Source organism: Papaver somniferum, chromosome 7 (assembly GCF_003573695.1).
Source record: "Papaver somniferum cultivar HN1 chromosome 7, ASM357369v1, whole genome shotgun sequence".
In the NCBI taxonomy this organism is placed as follows: Eukaryota; Viridiplantae; Streptophyta; class Magnoliopsida; order Ranunculales; family Papaveraceae; genus Papaver; species Papaver somniferum.
The window spans coordinates 173,464,680-173,487,998 of NC_039364.1; the positions used below are offsets into that span (position 1 = coordinate 173,464,680).

Here is a 23,319-nt window from a genome sequence, read left to right on the forward strand (position 1 = left end):
AAATCTCGCACATAAATCTTTACCATGTTTTTTATTTTATTTGTTTTTTAAAAATAGCTTTTAGATTAGTTGAGGCTAACTTAAATTTTCTTGAGAAAGTTATGGTACAAATCATTATGCTTATTGGATGATTGAACGTTCGATGGACCAAAATATATCTGGTGTATACGAATAATCTTCATGGAGGGTCATCCACCAAACATAATCCAAACAGACCCTTAGCCATATGTTTTCCGTGAAGATGTATTAGTAAGGAGATATTTGGTTGCATTAAACATAAAACCTCTTACCCAATTCACTCCTCTTCCTCTATTAGGTTTTCTTTCTTCTCATTTCCTCTTTAGACCAATTTTTTTTTTAAATCATCAGCTTTGTTTTCTTTTATTTCACCTTATCCATCCTTTAAATCATCCATAATAATAACTTAGTATTAATAACTCAATATTATTATGATATAGAGAGACGAAGTTAAGAATTAAAAGTCGTTAATGAAGGGGAAGAACTATAGATAGAAGACCATCTGTTGGTGAAACCGTTAAAGAATGATGCTCTTCTGTTCTATAAATACATCTACTTAGTGTTAGCCTATATTAACGGAAACTTAGTCAAATTAGGAAATCCGACGCTGCAGTCAAATTAAGAAATCCAAGGATCCGACGTCGTTAAATAATCTTTAGAATCATATTTTTATTAGGAAGCCAAGGTATCGGACGGACGTCTATATAGGACATATAACCGATCCGATCTCCATCGTGGGATGACGAAATCGATGGTCGGATTTGTAAGGCTACACACACACCACTTCTTTTTATAATATAGAAAACTTGGTCAAATTAGGAAATCCGACGCTGCAGTCAAATTAAGAAATCCAAGGATCCGACGCTGTTAAATAATCTTTAGAATCATATTTTTATTAGGAAGCCAAGAGATCGGACAGACGTCTATATAGGACATATAACCGACCGATCTCCATCATGGTATGACGAAATCGATGGTCGGATTTGTAAGGCTACACACACCACTTCTTTTTATAATATAGACTAGGTATCACCCCGGCCTACGGTCGGGGATCAACCTTTTTCGATTTTTGTTTACTGTTCGGCCGGCCGGTCAATATCCTCACATAAAATTTTAGTCAGCATGTAGTGATCGTTTCGTGTTTGATCAGTCGGGTCATAACAGCCGGGTCCTACGATCCCGGCCGTGAATTAGAAAATCTAGAGTCAAATATAGTCCCCGCATTAAAATTTAGTCAACATGTAATGATCGGGTCGTGTTTATTCAGTCGGGCCATAGTAGCCGGGTCGTGAATTAGAAAATCAAGATTCAAATGTAATCCCCTAATTAAGATTTGATTTACTGATTTCCTATATTCCTAACTTCCTAAAAAAAAATTTTTTTCCTTTTCTTTTTCTTTTCGTGTTTCCTATATTCTAAATGTAGTTAATTTAGAAACCATTATGTAAATAGAATTCTAATACATATCTTATACGAAAAATATAACTGAGGTAAATCAGCTAATTAAATCTAGCACATGATACTGCCGTAATGGGGGTAGTAATACTCTAAGTTTGTCGTGAACCTTAGCTTATTGAATCTCCTTTACTAATATTAAATATGATTAACGTGTCGTCCTCCGCATGCACCAATACCGACACGAGGAATGAAGTTATTGACTTGATAAGTAGATGTTCTTTTAGCAAGCAGGTCTAGCAACTCTGTATGCATGCCGGGGTGAGCATGGGCCGGTATGGACCGGTTTTCACCTCATCTGCATCCAATCCATTGCACTACGGATTTCAAATTTGGCATCCGCATCCAATCCATATCCAACGGATTTGCATCCAATGGATGCACGGATGGACGAATTGGATGCGGATAATCCAATGGATTTGTTTTAGTTAAAATTTATAGTAAAGAAAATAAAGCTAACACAAATGACTCCTTATAAAACCTATATATCTTATATATGTATGCAAATATAAAAATGCGGTGTACGTCACCCCAAACAAACATCTTAAAAATTCCTAAATGATCCATAACATTTTCTAGAACTATATAAATGTCCTTAATTTAACGGATATGGATGTCCAACGGATTTTTAAGGTTGCATCCGGGCCCGATCCTTTATCCGTTTGATTTCAAAAATTCCATTCGCATCCAACCCATTAACGAACGGTCCGGACACCCATACACAAATGAACGGTTGGTCCCGGTTAAATCCACGGATTATGGATCAAATGCTCACCCCTATGCATGCGTCCACACAAAATTTAGGAGAGCTGTGGAGCCCATGTACATAGATAATTAATAATAGTTGTCTAGCCCATTACAAAATTTAGTAATGGGTTCTCAAATGTGTATGCATGCGTCTTGGCTAATCAAATCGAGTAGACCACGAATTTAATTGGTCACGGTAAGGTTAGGGTGCGGTTCATGAAACCTAAAAATTGGTCAAAGTAAAATTAGGGAATTTTGGTTGGGCCGGGCATAATCCGCGCCGTCCAAAATTATATGTTAAAAACGGGATCGGACGGACGTCTATATAGAACATATAACGAATCGATCCGAGCCGTTGGATGACGAAATCGATGGTCGGATTTGTAAGGCTACACACACACCACTTCTTTTTATAATATAGACTAGGTATCAGCCCGGCCTACGGCCGAGGCTCAACCTTTTTCAAGTTTTGTTTACTGGTTAGTCATCTTGTAATGAACAGAGTCGTGTTTAGTCAGTCGGGTCATAGTAGCCGGGGCCTACGGCCCCAACCATGGATTAAAGAATCTAGAGTCAAATATAGTCCCCGCAATAAAATTATCCATGATTATGTTAAAATCTAGAGGGTTGAACCTATAAAACAGACCTCCTGATGTTTTGTTGACCTATCAAATTAGACGCGGTTACACCCTTAAATTCTATTTGAGCTTATAGGCGAGAGACTCAACCTTTTTCGAGTTTTGTTTACTGTTTGGTTAGCCAGTCAGTACCCTCACACGAAATTGTAATCAGACCGTAATAATTGGGGTCGTGTTTAGTTATTCTAGTCATAATAGCCGGGGCCTATGGCCCCGGCCATGAATTATAATCAAATATAATCCCGTATTAAAATTAGTCTCGATTAGAAAAAGCCCCGATATTTTGTAGGCTTGATCAAATTAGACTCGGTCCCTTAAATTTTCTCTGAGTAACGAAGAAGATAAACAATTACCTTTCTTTCTATTTTTTCGTTTGGCAGGCAGCAAAACCCCTAACAGTAAAAATTGTTTTACTGTATAAGGGATCCGCATTATAAAAAGAAAAACGCGCTAGAGTCCTCACTGATTCTATAGATTCATCCGTGGTTTGGCATTTGTTCTGAAAAAGAACTTCGGTTTCGTTATGACGGATTGCGGAGGGGTTAAATAGAGTCTCAAACTTCTTACAATAATTAGCTGCTCCATCCCCAGTAATTACATGTAGTTGTTTTTGGGTTGTACTGTAAGACACATTTCCCTGAGTGATCAATTAACTCGGCAATGAAATCATTAGTGAGTGGGCACCCCACATTTGAACGTGAGATATACTTTTCAATCCATATCAGCGAAGTAATAGCAAAGGGTACAAAACAGAGTTTATTGAATTATTAAAAAAACCAAAAAAAATAGACGCAGAGTGCATCTCATGAGTTAAATAAACCTATCGTAAGTAGTATAAAGTACGAATCATTATTCACTCCAAGATGGTCGACAGTCACATAAGGAATCCTATATTCTTTCCTAATTTGGTGGTCGGGCAAAGCTAGAGTCAGACCCATGTCTAGCTTGAGATTAGGTTCGGCAAGGGCCGTGACATAATCTACGCCGTCCAAAATAATTAAATCGCAAGGGATCAGACGGACGTCTATATAGGACATATAACGAATTAACCCGCACCGTGGGATGGCGAAATCAAGGATCAGATTTATCAGTTTACACACACAGCACTTCTTTTTATAATATAGATAGGTGATTATTGGGTTGGTTTTAGATTAAATTAGGTTAAGGGTATGCTAGTCATTTCAATGTTTTAGGACACCCCTTATAACTATAGGGAATGTGGTCTAACAAAACCATGGTCCCTCAAAAAAACCATGGTCCCTAGAAAATCTTTCGATAAAAATAACAACCATATATTCCGACAGCATACTAAAAATTCACCGTAATGTCCAACAACCCGACTTAAATTTTAGACGTCTCAAATATCTTGTTTTATACTCCCTCCGTTCTTTTTAATAGGCCAATTTCTATAAATAAAAGTTTCAAAAAAATAGGCCAGTTTCCTAATTGGAAAAGTCAAATGTTATTTTAATTTTTTGGGACCACTTTTCTCTTAACTTCTTTTGATGACAAGTGTCATGTGGACCACTTCACTTTACTTCTTTTGCTAACAAGTGTCATGGGGACCAATTCACTTCACTTCTTTTATTGACAAGTGTTATGAGGACCACTTTCAATGATTAGTTCTCTTAGTTTCGTTAAATTTCGCTAAAAACAAAACTGGACTATTAAAAAAAAACGGAGGGAGTACTTACCTTTTTGAGTTTACAGAAGTGGAAACTATAAGTGGCCACACAACACCACTCACAAGATTTCCATTTCTAATCATCTCTGCGAAACAAATTCCCGAGAGAAATATAACTTCCACTGCCCAACAAGAATCTCCATTAATGGAGATGAACACTCTCGAGGTTCTCTCTTTTATCCTCTATCTCTCATCTCTTAATTTTCTCTCTCTGGCAGATTTTACTCCTATAGATAATTATCTGATCGACTGTGGTGGTTCAGATAATAACCCCATTGTTGTTGATAATCGGAATTTCATTGGAGATGCATCAAATCTGGGTTCAGCTTTTGTCTCTCCAACCCCGAAAATCTTGCTCAAAAACCCAAACCCATCTCCTGGATTATCACCTTTATATCATACAGCTAGAGTTTTCACAAAAGTTTCCAATTATAAATTTCAGATCAAGAAGAAGGGCTTACATCTGGTACGTCTTCATTTTTTCCCTTTCACTTCACAGAATTATGATCTAAAAAATGGTTTGTTCGATGTTTTGGTTAATGGATTTTTGAGTCTAAATAACTTTAGTACGAAAGATACTACTTCTGCTGAGTTAAAGGAGTTTATAGTAAAGCCAAAGGATGATAAAGTTGAAATCTTATTCAAACCAATGGGTAAATCAGGGTTCGGATTTGTTAATGCAATTGAAGTTATCTCTGCTCCTGATGATCTTATCAAGGATGAAGGAGCTAAATATGTTAGCTCATCAACAGTTCAAGCGTTCCAAAAAGGTTTCTTATCTTCAAATATATTGGAAGTTGTTCATAGAATTAATGTTGGAGGTCTTAAAATAATTACACCATTTAATGATACACTTTGGAGGACTTGGATCCCAGACGAGGAGTATCTAACCCTCAAAGACGCGGCAGTGTCCCGTTCTCGAAATGGTCCAGCTAATTATAAAGTTGGAGAAGCAACTAGAGAGATTGCACCTGATTATGTTTACAATACTGCTCAGGTGATGAACACAAAGAATACAATTGAAAATGTAAACTTCAACATAACATGGAGGTTGCCAGTGAATCCAGGGACTTCTGATAAATACCTTGTTCGGATGCATTTTTGCGATTTCGTTAGTACGGTACGTCATCAGCTCTACTTCGATGTCTATCTGAACGGAAACTCTGCTGTTCGGAATTTGGATTTATCAGCTATAACAGCCCCTGATTTAGCAGTACCTCATTATATCGACTTTGTGGTCGACTCCGACCATTTAGATTCGGCACATGTCAGTGTTGGTAAATCTGATATGAGTACCCCTACAAACGTCAATGCTATACTAAATGGATTAGAGATCATGAAGATGATTAATGAAACTAGCTTGACAGGAGGATTGAGTAAGAAAAATGTCAAGGTTTTGGTGGGTTCAATTGTAGGAGGATTCGTCTTCCTGTCCTTTGTCATACTGGCAATATTCTTTTTATTGAAGCGCCGAAACAAGGAGCGGAAGCTAAAGCCGGCTGAAACTTGGTCATCTTTACCTGTGTATGCTGGGAATTCAAGTAGTAAGGTGTCTGAAGGAACTACTACTGCAGGCTCCCGCTCTCCTTACACAAATGCAAACCTGGCCTTGAAAATTTCCTTTTCCGAAGTACAGTTTGCTACAAACAACTTTGACAAGAAATTGATTATCGGTTCTGGGGGGTTTGGTATGGTATATAAAGGAGTGCTTAGAGATAACACGGAAGTAGCAGTGAAACGAGGTGGACGAAGTTCTGGGCAAGGCCTACCCGAATTCCAGACAGAGATCATGGTATTATCAAAGATTCGCCATCGTCATCTTGTATCCCTTGTTGGCTATTGCGAAGAACAGTCGGAGATGATTCTAGTTTATGAGTTCATGGAGAAAGGACCATTAAAAAATCATTTATATGGCTCAGGGTTACCACCTTTGACATGGAAGCAAAGACTTGAGATATGCATCGGCTCAGCAAGAGGTCTACATTACCTGCACACAGGTTCTGCACAAGGAATCATACATCGAGATGTCAAATCAACCAACATATTGCTCGATGAGAATTATGTAGCTAAAGTTGCTGATTTTGGTCTTTCTAGGTCAGGACCATGTCTTGACGAGACCCATGTAAGCACTGGAGTGAAAGGAAGTTTTGGGTATTTAGATCCAGAATATTTTAGACTGCAGAAGCTTACAGATAAGTCGGATGTATATTCGTTTGGTGTAGTTCTTTTCGAAGTACTCTGTGCAAGACCAGCAATTGATCCTCAACTTTCTAGAGATCAAATGAACTTAGCAGAATGGGCAATGTTATGGCAAAAGAAAGGACTTCTCGAGCAAATAATTGATCCTCAACTCGAGGGTAAGATTGATCTGAAATCTTTGAAGAAGTATGGAGACACAGCTGAGAAATGTTTGTCTGACTACGGTGTCGATCGTCCTTCAATGGGTGATGTATTGTGGAATTTGGAATATGCCTTGCAACTTCAGGAGAAAGGAGTTGAGAGAGAACCTCACGAGGACAGCATAAAAGATGCAACGGATCTTCCACTACTGCGTGCAATTCCACGTATTTCTTCGGTTCAGTCAAGTGATCAGGATAATGAAGATGGGCGTTCAGATATAACGACAAGCGGAGTTTTTTCACAATTGATAACCAGTGACGGTAGATAGTTTCTGAGCTCATCCTAACTATTTTATAGTGTAGCTTTTGCACTTAAACCAATACTTAGATTGGGGTGATTTTTGTGTGAAATATGTATCTCTACGTTTACGTTTCAGAATAATGCTGTAAGCCAAGGAATCCAATGGCTTCAGCATGCAGTTGTATAAAATTAAAAAAAAAATAACTTGAAGTTATAATTGCTCTACCCATCATTTTGTTCAATTAAATTTACTTTAAATGTGGAAAAGCTTTTTGTAAAAATATTACAGACATCATTCTGTTCTCAAGGCACATTTCTCCATCTCATAGGTTCTCAGGGCTTGTTTTTAGTTAGAGAAGTCGGTTGTTCCTAATTGTAGCAGTGATAAGAATGACTATAAGGTTGGAAGTGGCTCTACAAATCATGGCAAGTCTTTAAGTATGAATTGCTGTCAGAATTGTTGATGTTTTCCTTTTTAATGTTAAAAATCAAGAAATCCTTCTCACCCAAGTAAGGAGAAGTCCTGGAATAATGTAAATTCTTGACTTTTCTGATCCCCACAGTTTATAGTCAATTACCAGTTTTGGCAATAGATATTACTTACAGTGTGCCATATCTTACTCTAAGAGCGCATATATTGCTTACAGAAAGAAATAAGAAAAACAGAAAACTTAGGAAGAGGACACCAAAGTGGAAGTGTGGTTCACAAACCCTGAGCAAGCAAGAACCTAAAAAATCCATAATGTCAAGAACCTTAGAAATCCATAATGGGAAAGAACCTAGAAGTTGTTTTTGAACTTCCAGTCAGATGGTTCTACTTTTACGGTCAGGGAGTCAAACAACGAACCATGAATGCTCCTTAATTGCTTGTAGTACCAAACTCTCCTTTTATCTTTTCCTGTCGATTGGGGGAAAAGTGAGTTTGGACTTCACATCATTTATGTGCTCTCGGAAGCACACCTGAACTATAAAGCCGTGAGAGGAAAAACTGAAATTTGGTATGATGGGATCCAAAAACTCGAATCAGAAGTATTTAGGAGCCATTTTATTTAATTTCCTACGGAACCTATTCCATATGGATTCAGTGTTGGAAAGCTAAGGATGCTAATTAGGCTAACTTTTTAGAAGCCTTTGCCGTCAAATTGCAGCATCTTGTTCACTTCACTGTTCTGCCTTCAGAATCATACTGGCCTTAATTTTTTGGAGCAGCAGAAAATTGTATTCGTCTAGTTTAATCCTTGAATTCAGCAATACATTCATATACACAACAAAATATTTGTTTCTTATAGTTGTTTCATGCTCATGTCAATATGCAGTATAACACAGAGGCAAGTAAGATAGGATAACAAGAGGCCATTGTAATTTAAACTTTGCAAAACTACAGCAGAAAGGAAACTAGCTTGTAATTATTGCTTAGCTTTCATGCTTAAGAACTAAAAAGTTAGTTGGAAAGCAATCAAGTATCCAAATACTAATAATGATCAGAACCAAAAGAAGAGCTAGATATGAAATGAACTATAAGGAAGAGATAGTGGGCCTGGTGTAACTCATAGCAGTTGTCAAAGTTATGGAAGCTCCATTTGAAAGCTGTGACATCCATAGAAGTCTCTGCAAACAGCCCCTTGACCATGTACCCATAGGTCAGCACCACACCTGTTTAGTCTGCAACAATTTTTTGATTTATATGCGAATCATGCTTTTCTTTTTCTTTTTATTCCATCCTAGTCAACATTCTTTGCTAAGTACTTTTAACAGAAGCATCATTTTGAAATCCTGCATAGTTGCCCTGGGCAGTGGGCAGTACTATTAAATTTCTCAATCAAGAGAAACTCAGGTGCAACAATTGCTGGTTCCCATTCGGCTATTCCTTTCATATAAAACTTTTATGGATCATGGAATACACAAAAAGTCTGTTGACATAAAATGCACCGGGGTGACAAATGCTTGATCTAGCATTGAAATGGAAATGGAGTTCTCAATCTGGACTTCAAAATCTAGTATCAAGGTTGTAATCATCGCTTGGATGCAGCATGCTATTAGTTCTAGCATTGAACCAAAAATGGAGTTGAATTCAGATTCGAATTCAGAATAAAATGTGAGGTGATCGTATGCATGTCAGGCGTGGACATCAAAACATTTGAAACTTAGAAAGTTGCAGTGGATAAAAACATAACATTTGCAGATAGAGAGTCTGGTTACAAAAATACTTACCATCATGGTATTGTGTAATATGCGTTCCTTCTCAAAATGGGAAAACAGTACAAAATTTTAGGTCAGACTAGATACGTTGCAACAGTTAAATTAGCAACGAAATCCATTAAAAAAAACTACATTAAACTGAAAAGTATCCAACCAATATTTGAGTTGTGTCCTTCACTGATAGAGAAAGGAAGCAGTATATTTTAGAAATGTCTTTTTCTAAGTTTCTGTGAAGATTCTAATTGCTAAAGATTTAACAGTAAACTGTATGAAGAAGCTTATCCGTTATAATATCTGAGTTTAAGTTTAAACACAAGTCTTACTACAGGAAGTTTGCACAATGGTAAACATTTCTCCTGCTGACAATGCAGCACATGATGAGGAGTTCGTGAATTTATTCAAATCAATAAATGCCCGTGCTCTAGGAAAATAACCACTTTGAGAACCTAAATTCTACACTCATAACCAAACACTGAAGTCTGAAGTTCATCCCTAACAGTTCACAAGGACTCATTTCTCTCCCTAACAATGAAGTATATGATGATGAGTTCGTGATTTTCGAATCAGGAACTAAGTACATGTATGATTTTTCACCTTTTTCTAATCAATGAATGCTTTCCTCAGAGTCAGTTATATGAAATCAAACCAAATACCATTTGAAAGTGTGTTCCACCAGGAAAGGATCTAATAGACGATGACCTAGTGGCGGATTTCATCATACTGACTTTAAGGTTGAAACACGTTGTATGGCCTAGTTAGCACAGTCTATGCATTCATCATAATATCCTAGAGATAAGTAAACACTTGATTGTAATAGTTATTTCCTGTTATGGAAGAAGGATTCAATCACAACATCAAAAGGAAACAGAACTGGAGGAAGGATTCAATCACAACATCAAAAGGAAACAGAACTGGAGGAAGGTAAACACTTGATTGTAATAGTTATTTCCCAAACTCCTTGAGTTGCTTAATACAAATTAATAAACATGCCTTTTACAAGCTTCAGTTTAGACATTTCAACTATTAGCTTTTGATACAAATCAAGTATTTCAAAGCAAGACGTATTTCCTTTAAAAGGGCACCATACAGAAATATATCCATGCAAACTCATTAGTTGCAGGAGTCTCCTGCATTCTGCCTACATATTACCAAAAGTTATATAATACTGATATAGTACAAAACCTCATTGAACCTTCGCGATATTACCAATTTACCTGAGGAAGAAGGTTGCTTCTATTTGCCTTCTGGAACCTCCACAGGCAACGGTGACCACCCCATGGAGTCTTTCTTCTCAGTCCTCCTCTTATGCAGAACAAATGCAGCAAGCAATAAACTTAAAACAACAACTGAGGGCGCTGAAATCCCCATATGCCTTCTTGGTGAACTCTGCATAATAGAATCCACTGAGATTTCTCCATCAAGACTACCCATAGAATTATTCATCTTCATGATCTCTAACCCATTCAGTATCGCATTAATTCTTTCTGGACTGCTAAGACTTGACGGGCCAATGCTAATCGTCAACTCCTTAGCAGTATGAGCATCGATTACAAAATCAGCGTAATAAGGAGCAGCAAGCATCTGGCCTGAAAGCTCTGACATGTCAAAATCTTTGTAGGCAGCATACCCATTTATGTAAATATCGAAATAGAGCTCATTAAGAGCCATACTAGCAATATCACAAAAATGCATCCGAACAAGGTAACTATAGCCTGACTTAACAGGGAAAACCCATGTTATGTTAAAATCTGGCATTGAAACATTAGGGTAACTCATTATTCTGGCAGAACTGTAAACATTATCAGGAGCAACTTCTCGGCTGGCTCCTCCAGCATGATATTTGATCCTGCCACTAAATGAAATTGCCTTTGAAGCAGCACCTAATTTTAAGAACCCATCATCAGGTATCCAAGTTCTCCATAAAGTATCGTTAAAAGGTGTAACCTTTGGACCTCCAATATTAATTCTGTAAATCGTCTCTAACGCCTCTTTAGTCAATCCGTTATATTTCTCAACTCTTTCAGAGGTAACATATTGTGCAGTATCAGCTATGAGATCTTTAGGTGCAGAAATAACCTCAATGGCATTCACAAATGCAAAAGATGATTCTTTTGATGGAATGAATGAAAGTACAAGCTTATCACCACTTTCAACCCATATTAGATATTCTTTCAAAACAGGATTTTTGAAATTACGACTCTCCTCCTCTTGACCGGTAAAATTGCTCAATAGCAAAACCCCATTAACAGAAACATAAAAAAGAGAATCCGAGAGATTAAATTTCGTTGAATCAAAAGGAAAGAAATGAAGACGTACGAAATGAGTTCCTTTTTCTTTGATTTCAAACTCATAATTTGATAGTTTTGTGAAAACCCTAGCTGTATGATAAAGAGGAGATGAACCTTCAAGTGGGTTTTCATCTTTGAGAGAGGTTGTCCTAGCTGCAGACCATAAACTCGATCCACAACCAGACGAATCGCTAACGAAGATTCGATTGTTGAGGACTGTGTTTTCAACCGATCCGCAATGAACTAGGTAATTATCCACAGGGATGAAGAAACCCCATGATAGAGAGAATGAGATTTGCAGGAAAAATATGATGAGAATGGAATTTTTCAGGAGTTTAGGGAATTGGAAAGTATCCATGAGACGATACAGAAGTAGTTATTTTCTTTGGGTTTCAACAACAGTCGTGATTGATGATCATCATATGGCAGCAAGGGTTTTTTCAGACTTTTTCCTCACGCGTTTGACAGGTGTAGATACCTACACAGGGAAAAAGAGTGTCGATGCCTAATTACGGGGTGATTTCGTTACAACACGCAGAATCGGGGGTACAGATTGGTTCCAACTGACGGACGTAGCTGACTAAGATTCCCAACAAAACATTCCCCACTGCTTTGATGGATTTTGGACACAAACAGCTCAAGGAGCATGTTAGGCCGGTTCCTATGGGCACCGCAAAGCTCCACTTTTGCCACTTTTGCACCCATTAGAGCAACCGCAGCGTTGTTGCCAAAAGCCATATTTGGCAACAAAATGAAGCGTACTCTTGATTATCAAAAGCTATATTCGTAGCTAAATTGTTAAATTGCCAAACAAAATTTCCATATTTGAGAACTGAATTTGACAATTCTCAAATATAGCATCACGGTGTTATAAAAGCCGTGCCAAGTTAAACTCATTTTTAAAGAGTGTTCCTCCACAAACGCAATTTATAAACTCGTTTATAAGATAGAAAGTGTTTATAAAATCCGTTTGAAGTAAACGGTTTTATAAGCTGAGTTGTTTATAAAATAGAAAGTGAAAATGAGACGGTTTTATAAATTGCTTTTCACTGAACAGTTTTATAAAGTCCTTTTCACTCTAAACGAAGTTTTAAACTACGTTGCTCGGTTGCCCAGTACGTCACACAACTAAATTCCCAAATAAAAAGCTATATATGGGATAGCAATTCAGGATTATAGAATCGCAACACTAAAGTTGCTCTTATGGGCATGGCAAAGTGGCAAACATGCCTGGCTAAGTGGTCGTTCGGTGTTGTTTAGACAGTTAGCGACTTAGACTAGACCGCTCGGTGGAAATAAGACCGTCCATTAGATCTAATCCAACACACATAAATCCACCCGTCTATAAATACCCAGTTCTAATTTCATTTCAACTTACACCTCTTCCTATTTTCTTAGATTTTACAATGGCTCAAAATATGGACATGGCTCAGTTCATAGAATAGCAACATGCTTCCGAAAATCAAAGAGTTGAACTTCGAGCTAATGTGCAAAATGAAATACGAAGAGAAAGAGTTGCAAGAGCTACACATCAACGCAGATTTAGTACGTTACAAGATGAATGCATTCGCAGAATTATGTTTTCTTCACTAATTATCCAATCGTTGATGGCGTATTACACGCCATTCGTTTTGGGGACGCGTTTTATTGAAATTTGAAGAAGAAACAACGAAAATCAACAATCGTGATTCGATGAGGTTGAGTGATCGGTTCTCCATTATTTCTAAGAATGTTAACAAGTATATTGGTATGATATGAGAAACGGCTCGAAACAAGAGAAGTAGTGAAACCCTGCTGGAGATTGATCAAAGGTGTTGTGCAAAGTGGCTCCGTGACAACGAAAAGAATTTCCAATATGGAAGTTGTTATGAAATCTTAAAAGTGTTGCCGAAATTTAATCTATTTTGGTTTTCCCTATTTCCCATCCCCACTTTTCCTATTTTCCATCCACGTTAATTCTCATCCCAATAATCCTGTGTACCACCCACATAAATTCTCATATATCCTAAATCCCATCTTTTGACATTTTATTTAAACCCAATAATAAAATTAACAAAACAAAACCCAAACCACAACTAATCAAAAGCGAAGAAAATCAAAACAAGGCATGAATCACATCTTCTTCTTCTCCGCCTTAGACCACTACATCTTCTACTATATCTCCACGGTCCACCGCCACCTTCAATCACTTTTTTTAATTGTCGTTTCTAGTTGCGTTACATTTTAGTCATCTTGTTTTGCATCGATTTACTCTATTTTAAAAAACCATTAAATATTATTAAATTATTTTCCAGAAGAACTAGTAGTTTATTGAAACTGCTAACATTTGTAGTCGCTCATCAAATGCATATATCCTTGTTTGTTAGATACTTGTAGACGTCCATTTTTGCCTGACTTATGGTAGTTGTCGTCGTCTTAAACTGGACGATTGGTGTTAGTTATAATGGTATAAAATTCAATAATTCCACTACACTGAATATCTTTGGTTATACTGCATGATGCAGTTCATGACCAATGACCATTAAAATACATGGGAAGTATCAATGGACTTGAGTTAAACTCGTCCTACTCATTCGTGATGTAAGCCCACATTGGGTGATGTTGTGCAATACATTTTATGGTCACTAATAATTCAGCTAAAACTTTGAAACCTGGTAGTTGTGGAGAGTTTGGAACAAAGAGGGTATGCGTATCGAAATTAGAGAGAGTTTGGAAATGCTCTGGAGACGAGATATTTAGCTAGATCAAAGGATTGTTTATAGCTAGATCGGTTATTAATTAGGTTACTAACCTCCAAATTTCATTCAAAAAATGGGTTTTTCATAAAATTAACATAATCCTTTGGATGTTAGATTCATCTAGGGTTAGGGTTTGGATATTTTTCTCTAGAGTTTCAATAATGGAATCTTGTATAATAACGATTTACCAATCAATCGCCAATCAATTCTTATACCGTTTCTAACTTGATTGCTTTTTAGTGGTTTTGTTGAAGGAGAGATTAATGAAGATTTAATAGAAATGAAGATGTGAGATTAATAAATAAGAAGAAGAACTAAATAAAAATGTCATAGTAATTTGACTTTTTTATGTGGTACTTAGAAAAATCAGAAATGATAAATAGATAGACTCATAAAATTGTGAAGGGGATGGAAAATAGGAAAAGTGGGGATGGGAAATATTGAAAACCTCTACTTTATATGTTTTAAGTTCTCATTTTAACTTAGACAGAAAACTTTAAAAGAAGATTATTATTTATCAGACAAAAGTGCAATTACATTAACGATTCAAACCACGATTCAAATTAACGATTAACATTTATCTATCAAACTAACGATTACTAAATATGTATTCCCCTTAGCTTGTTTGATCCTCTGAAAACTCACTATTTTAAGTCTGAGATGGTGGTTGAGTAGCATCAGGCGATTCATAACCTTGAAAAGGTACCGTAGATGGTTGAATTGGAGGTGCCTGAAATCGGTGAAATGTTGAAGTACTTGTTGGGGTATAAATTACAGATTGCCTAAATGCATCCATATTTACGCCACCACCAGGAGTAAGTACATGACCTTGGGGCATGAAACCAATAGGAGACTGGAACTGAATATCCGTCATCTCCACGTCTGTTGTTGTTGTTTCTCCTGCTGTTGTTGGTAGCTGAGTCTCTTCCACCATATTTGGAGTAGAATGACGACTTCTTCGACTTCCACGACTTCTTACACTGCTATCACCAGGGGAAATGCCATCACGACCTAAACCTACTTGAAAACTTGACCCTAACTGAGTCTCAGGTATTTCGAAACTCAAATTCTCCCTCTATATCTGCATCCATCTCAAGTGAAAACTATGGAAGTCATTGAAAAGAAACGTTAAACTGTTCAAATGGTTTTGATACTCTTCTGGTAATCCACCACACCATAGTTTGGATAGCTCTGCTACACAACTTCATTACTAAGTGGAAGTGTAACAATATCTCCACCGGGTGATAAAGTATGGACTTCCCAAGATATTTGAGGCATATTTGACGACCCCATTTGACTTCTAGGATACGTATATGCTTCGCCCGTCGGTGGTGGAGGTTGGGATGGAAGATATGTAAGTGGAAAATTGCCAATTGCTGGAAAGTCAACACTACCTAAGTTTTGTGGATGAACATCAATATTTAGCTTCCATACCTTTTGAAACCAACTGTAGTGATCAAAGTCATCATCTGGGATTTGGATCAAATCTTTATCTTCTTCCCAAGGTTCTCCATTATTTATCAACGTCAACCAATCATCCTGTGAAATTATTGAAGTTGGAAATGGGTTGATTGTTTTTACCTTTTTGCCTTGTAACTAGAACATATGTCTTTCTATGTAGTACCAAATACCATGACTTGTAATAGGACCGTAAAACACAAGTCGCTTAAGGATTAACTGTAGCATGGATTGTGTTATTGGTTCATGGTACTTGTCAATAGAAGTATACGACATTGACCTAATATTAATACTAGTTCTGCACAGTTGTTGCATCCTCTGAACAATAACGACATTTTGACCATCATTAATTTGACCAATCCAATTATCAGCTTTGTACTTGTACACGATTGGAAAAATTAATCGTGTTTCATGAAGATCAGGTTCGAAGACCTTAAAGTAAGTATACCACCAATACTGAAAATAATATCGACGAACATTGTTGTGTTAGTACATTCACCACCAGTTTAACGATTAACTCGATAATGAATCAAATAATAGAAAGGGATTGTGGTTCTTACCTCCAGTATGAACCAAAATCCATTCAAGCTATCTTTATCCTTACTCGAGCATTTACCGAGACTTATGCATAGCTCAACTAAAATTGCAAAACCCCAATCATAATTCGGCGCTTTAGCCTTTAGTTAAATCTTCCAAAGAGTCTAGAAAATCAATTAATGTCACTGAGCTAGCATTGGGAAAAAAACTTGGCCTAACAACCATAACATAAAAATACGTTCAAGCTCGGGATAATCTTTAACTCTGTGTATCCCCTTGGCAGCATAACGGTTCAAAAAAGCCTTCAACCCAGACATTCTTAATCCATATGAGTGTAATAGTCTGGATTCTGGCTTTCCTTCAATATCATTTGAGTACAAGGGAAGTAGTTGCTTCCATCTTCCTTCTGATATCCACTTTAATTGGTTAAATTGTACTATTTGACCCTCACATGTTATTCCCGTCAACATATACAAATCTAACGGTATGAACCCTAAAAACAACATGGACATAAAATTAAAGTTTGTATGTGGAACTAAATTTGAATGAAACTAAAAAAATTGAATCTCTAAAAATGGAAATTTGTTTCTGAACTAAAAATTAAACTATTGAATGGAAAAATAGAACTTACGTACCACACTCGAAATCCTTGAAAAGGAACGTATTTGCAGTGTTTCACCAACGTTCTACTATAACTCGCACAACTTGAGTCATGTGGTTTTTTTCCTTTCATGAAATATAAACGCCACCAAGGATACCTTCAAAAGGATTCTTGAACAGCTTCGGGGAGGAACCCAAACACTTCGGTTATCTCAAACCACCCACCTCTTAGTTTAGGTAAACCAACTCGCTCGGGATGGTTAGATAAATGCGTAGGTAACACACCAGGTCCAACTAGTTCCCTAACATTTGCAAACTCTTTTTTTTTATCCTGGACCCATACGATATCACTATCTGCAGCAGATTTTCCTTTGTCTTTCCTGTTTCTTTTTTCTTTTTCTATTTGTTTTGGAACTACTCATTTTTAAGCAAAAAAATCGCTCTGATTTGCTCTTTAGAGAAGGAAAGAAAAAAAAAAGTGAATGAAAGCTGAAGGGAATGGTGGTATTTATACATGGTAGAACACCAACTGCAGGAGGTCGAGTTTAAATCGCTACTGTGCAAACTCGACCGAGTGATCGAATTGAAGCCGCTAGCGGTGTAGTCTTGACCGCTCGGTTGAGACTCGATTGCTTAACTTTTTTCCCATAGTGGCGCAGCCAGTTTGCCAGGCCAGCTTGCATGGAAAATGGATGGGTTAGCCACCCCCATAGAAACTGGCCTTAGTATAAACTTTTTTGAAGGAATTGATAAAAATAATATTGAATACAACAATCTCAAAAATATCAAAATTGAAATAAAATAAGAAGCCTATTACAGGGGCTCTAAACTTTTGGTTTTGAAGCTCACAAGATGACAAAATTGAGTCATCAAAACCTCTGAAAAGACGAGGGTACCCAAGTACACCACAATCTTTTTGTTTCAACCTATAAGTCCTCTACCGAATGTGATCGTCTATGGACAGAATTGAGACAATACGACAATTCGGTTCACAATTCGTGTGATAGTCTATGGATACGAGATCGAGACAATACGATAACAAAATAACTTGTATGATTGACTATGGATACAAGATCGAGACAATACAACAACGAAGTATGTTACTTGATAATAAGTTCGGTAATAAACAAAGTCTACAGGATCACTATCAAGTAATGCGGAGTTAACGTGTATGTGTGTTTTACTTTATTATAATTAACTATTATAATACGGAAATCAAAGTAAAAGACACGGCAATATTTTGTTAACAAGGAAAACCGCAAATGCATAAAAACCTCGGGACCTAGTCAAGTTTTGAATACTCTCAGAATTAAGCCGTTATACAAAATCGAAACCAACTTCGTATAGTTGAGACCAAGCAGACTACCTATAACTACTTAGTTCCCTCAGTATCCCTGCACCTTCGACTTCTAGAGTCACGGGCATGTGAATAGCAAGTCTTTTGGATCATATTCCAAACAACAAAGGAAGAAACTGTTTAGTAACCACTCTAATCAGTCTTTGCTACAAGATATAGATGAGTTGTTGACAAAGGCTCTTACGATTAATCTAATAAATTCCTTTGTATGGTTAGATCAATCTATCCAATAACTACCAAAGTAGTCAAGTTTAGATTCACACTCAATCAAAATAAATCTCAAAGAGATATATTGAGAATGCCGACCTCACGCAACTAATCAATCGAATAAATCCAATTCTAGTTGGATCCCAGCCGATCAAGGTTTGTGCACATAAATTCACAAGATACGAAAACCTTCTTTAATCTTCAATAACCTGCACAACACCACTTGAATCTCTTGTGATCAATCACACACGGAACGGAGTCTGTTAACAATGGATTATCACAAGATGTCTTTAGATCTACAAAAAGTTATAAAGATCCCGCCGAAGCTTCGATCTAGTTTGAGTGAATCTTATAGCATAAGAGAAGATTCTCAAGAATAAACAAACTAGGTGCAATCAAAGTTTCAGCAACCGTTAGTCAATCAAATCAATTGAAAACTAATAACACTGCAATTGTCTAGTTTCACTCCAACGGTACTCGTAAAGCTTCTTGATCGCACATAAGTCTTTAAACGAGCGGTCGTAATAGATTTCATATAATTATGATACTTTTCTTTCTGAATAGATGACTCCACCAGAAAAAAAAAAGAAATAAAGTTTGCCTGGATCTTAGGATAGTTTGCTTGAAATGCAAACTTATGCATTTACAGACCAAGGATGTTTGGACACCAAGGAATTTCCAAAACCGAAAATATTCTTAAGATATGTAATGAATGGCAAAATTCGGTGTTCATAATTCCAAAATGCTTGTCCAATATTTCCGAAATCTCTCAATAGAAAATCTCAAACTGATAAATATACATTACTAATTTTTATCTTATTGAAGTACACATTAATTGCTGGTAACTAATGTATATAAAATCAAAAACCTTAATTAAAAGATTCTTAATTTATTTCGGAACATGATCACCTTGAGTAGTAAGGAATATCTTTGAACAATAAACGATAAGAGTTACTGCTCGTATTCAAAATATGTTGACATCTTTTCATTGCAAATTCCTATTTTGCATTCTTGGAATTGGTTATACCACACTTCCAAACAAGTTTAGAATTGGTTCACCTATATTCCAAGACTACTATTTGATTGATCAAATACCAAATCACATACATGGGTTCAATCGGTTCTACCAATCACTAGGATCGGTTATACCTACATATGGAAACACTTGTTTTCTGTCACACCAGTCACTATGATCGGTTACACCAGTTACAAGGATCGGTTCCATCTATACATGGTATTACTTTTGATCGGTCATACAAGTTACCAGGACCGGTTACCAATTACAAGGATCGGTTACACAACACTCGTGACCGGTCACACCAATTACTAGGATCGATCATACCATCACATGGTGATTATTTAAGATCGGTTATACCAATTAATAAAAACTAGTCATACCAAATCATAAGTTAGGCATTGTTATTAATTATACCAAGATACATAACATAAGTCAAGATTGATTATACCATCTCACACATATTGGTCATCCAAAGATTTACAATGAATAGCCGGACCAATAAGCCTAATGATTTCCCTTTTGATTCACGAAACAAGTTCATGAATGTACTTCCTTTAAACAAATGTAAAACATTGTTTCCTAGGATGAAATCTTCACCATAACCCATTCACATAATTATAACAATATATACAAGATTATGTCGACGTCATATCTACGAAGTTCAAAAGATAAACGTTATATTTCGTAGAATAATTCCCTAATACTATCATCATACTATTATGATCATGTCACATCACTAGAGTATTATACAATATGTACAGTATATACAGCATCGTAGTTATATTTTCAATATAACACGACTTGAAAGATACGTTAGGAATGAAACAGTTCAAGTCAATATTACTAACCTCAAGTGGAAGGATGATGTCGTCGCTGTAGTTCGCTACTTTTTCACATTATCCAGGTCTTTGGAGTAATACTTGTATGTCTCAACATTCCTAGACTTTCTAGTCTAACCTAAACGAAGTTGACTCTAGTATTTAATCAAGCGACTCTAGATGAGTTTTGATATTAAAATATGACAACCAAACTTGACATACCAATGCTTGGTGAGTTCAACCGAGCTATGCTCTAACAATCTCCCCCTTTGTCAATTTTAGTGACGAAACTCTTATTACATATGGATAAACAAATTACAAAAGAATTCAGTTTACATACGCTTTATTCCAAGTTTCAACAACATAATAACCTGCATGTATTCATTCAGCCACTGCTGACATTTGAATAACAAAGGCTTTTACTCCCCCTAAAGGTAAGCTAGGTAAATATTCAATCCGAACATCTTTGTTATTCCCCCTTTGTAGTAAGAAATACTATACAACAGTATGATATGTTTCTCCCCCTTAGTCAATTATTTACTCTTTCGTTACATATAACGTTTAAGCACAATTGTCCTTTCCTTAGTGATAAAAAATCATTTGTTTACTCCATATATATCTCCCCCTTTTTGTCACACAATGACAAAGGTTCGAGCAAATAAAGGACAAACTGAAAGGATCTTATGATCGCTGTCATAGGCTTCAAAAATAATTACACTTTCTTACTACTCAAAATATATAATGAAGCAAGGGCAAGAAAGGATCGTTCCACAGAGAGGACTAAGGTTGTCAAGTTGTTTCGGTTTCCTATAATAACAATCTGGGGATTTTCTGATTTTTATAAAATAAACTAATATAAAAGCAAATAAAGAAAAATAATCAAATCGAACAAAGACAGATATTGGTTAAGGATTTCATTTTCAGTCACAAACATGTTATCTAACCCTTTAAACCCCTAAGTCATATAAGCCTCCACGTCGCGCGGTGAGAATACCCACCCTTGGGTGAGCGTCCCCGCCCCTTGAAAATTCTCCATTCCACTTTTCCTCAAATTCTATTAATGTAACACTAAATAACAGTTTCGGTTAAAAAAACGACACAAAAGGGAAAAACAGCCTTTCCCGGAACAAAAAAAAAAAACCCATAAAAGTCCATTATGAAGCCGAAAAGAAAAAATGAAGAAAACTAAAACCCTAAAACCACATCATAATGTTTGATCAAGCAAAACGCAAACTTGCAAGGAGTATTAGACTTCCTTTTTTACTGAATTAGAGATTCTATGTGCAGATGGATCTTTCTTCTACCTTCCGTTCTCCGCATCTCTTTGTGGATTGATTAATGGAATAACAATAAGAAGGTTATTTTCAGATGAGATTTACAAAACCCTAGCTTGATTTCTTCGTTTTATACTTGATTCGATGATGATTGTTGCATTTGCAGCAAAGGGTTTTTTTGATTGTTTATTCTTAGATTCTTCGATTTAGAGAAGATCGATTCAACAGGATTGATTGATGGAAGATTGATCGTTGTTTGTTTTCTTCAACTTTTAGTGGTATGTTATTGATATTGTAATAAAAGGATTACTGATTTTTTGTTGTTCATTGTTCTGCTCAGTCCATGTCGTGGTAAGTATGGTTTCTGATCCCTAGAATCGTGTTCTTTGTTCTTTTTCTTTTCAAGTTATTGTTTAGGATTAAGATATCTAATTTGATTTGTGTGGATGCATGTTTTAATTTTGTTATTGATTTCCTTTTTCAAAATAATTGTAAAACGGTAATGCATATATAGTTAACTAATAAAATCTCTCTCATTCGATTTTGGTCTCTTTATTTCTGTTTCCATGATCTCTCCATTTGGAATTAATCATGTTTGTTATGATTTTAGCTGAGTTAATCCATCCAACATCTTAGCCTGCAAGTATTACTATTTTGAGCAGTGGTGTTGTCTGTTTTTGATACTTTACTTTTTTATTTGAGACCATTGGTGAGTGCAATAACATTGATAGTGCAAATTGTATATCTTGGCTTTATAAGGATGGTATAACGATATCTAATAGAAATTGTTCTTTTCATTTCCATCCTTTCTGTTATTTACTTTAATTCTGTTAGAAAATTTATTGAATCACGGTAATTTGGAAAGTGTTGGTGTAGTTAAGGGGAGCGCAATCCTTCAATTGCTCATCCAACTATGAAACTTGGTCATCCTTCACAATTCATGTTGGACTGGTGCTTATACGAATCATGCTCTCACCTGTGCATTTGCAGTTTTAAGGAACTTGTGATGGAAACAGGTAAATCTATATATGCGCAGAACGGGTGTGATGCGAGAATATATATATATATATATATATATGCATAAAAATTATCTTGCTAGTGGTGTGTTTCCTGTTTGATGGCAGAAAATGGATGATTTTATGTTTTTCCATAATATGACTTCTCAAGCAATTACATCAAGTAATTATCTTTGGTGCTTTAATTTTGTTTCACTTTTCCATAAGTAGTTATTGAATCTTACAAATGTGTTTATTATAATTATACTCAGTGAGTTTTCATGATAGTCTTTTGAGTTCTAAGGAGTTTCCCACAAGTTTTGGATTTGACACATCCATGATATTGCATAGTAGGTGTACAGAGAGAACTTCATTTACCAGCTCAAGGTGGTTTTTTGGGTTGTGTAAGAGATACACAGGTAAGGCAAAATAACTATGAATGGAGATACTCTACTCTTATTCCGAAGTATCAGATATTAGAATTAATAGAAATTGTCGTACTTCTTGACCAATATGAAAAGAGTAATCTGTATATGTGGTTTTCTCATTGCTGCCTGAAGTTCCAGAATACTTGCGGGATGGGAATATCTGGTATCGTTTATAATTGTTGTTGAGACGTTTATTCACGTTTTAACTTCTTGATATGCT

The 23,319-nt window shown here is 36.2% G+C and overlaps 2 protein-coding genes across 2 annotated transcripts; one reads left to right on the forward strand and one right to left on the reverse strand.

Moving 5' to 3' along the window:
• Positions 1-4,623: 4,623 nt before the first annotated feature.
• Positions 4,624-7,449, forward strand: LOC113299072 (probable receptor-like protein kinase At5g24010). Its single transcript, XM_026548007.1, has one exon. The coding sequence runs from the start codon at positions 4,688-4,690 to the stop codon at positions 7,208-7,210; it is 2,523 nt and encodes an 840-aa protein (XP_026403792.1). The 5' UTR covers positions 4,624-4,687; the 3' UTR covers positions 7,211-7,449.
• Positions 7,450-10,293: 2,844 nt separating this feature from the next.
• Positions 10,294-12,156, reverse strand: LOC113299073 (probable receptor-like protein kinase At5g24010). The gene has a single exon (XM_026548008.1). The coding sequence runs from the start codon at positions 12,025-12,027 to the stop codon at positions 10,615-10,617; it is 1,413 nt and encodes a 470-aa protein (XP_026403793.1). The 5' UTR covers positions 12,028-12,156; the 3' UTR covers positions 10,294-10,614.
• Between the last annotated feature and the right edge of the window lie 11,163 nt (positions 12,157-23,319).

What these genes read in the sequence shown, in the direction of transcription:
- LOC113299072 (XM_026548007.1), top strand. Translation starts at nt 4,688, where the DNA reads ATGGAGATGAACACTCTCGAGGTTCTCTCTTTTATCCTCTATCTCTCA.
- LOC113299073 (XM_026548008.1), bottom strand. Translation starts at nt 12,027, where the DNA reads ATGGATACTTTCCAATTCCCTAAACTCCTGAAAAATTCCATTCTCATC.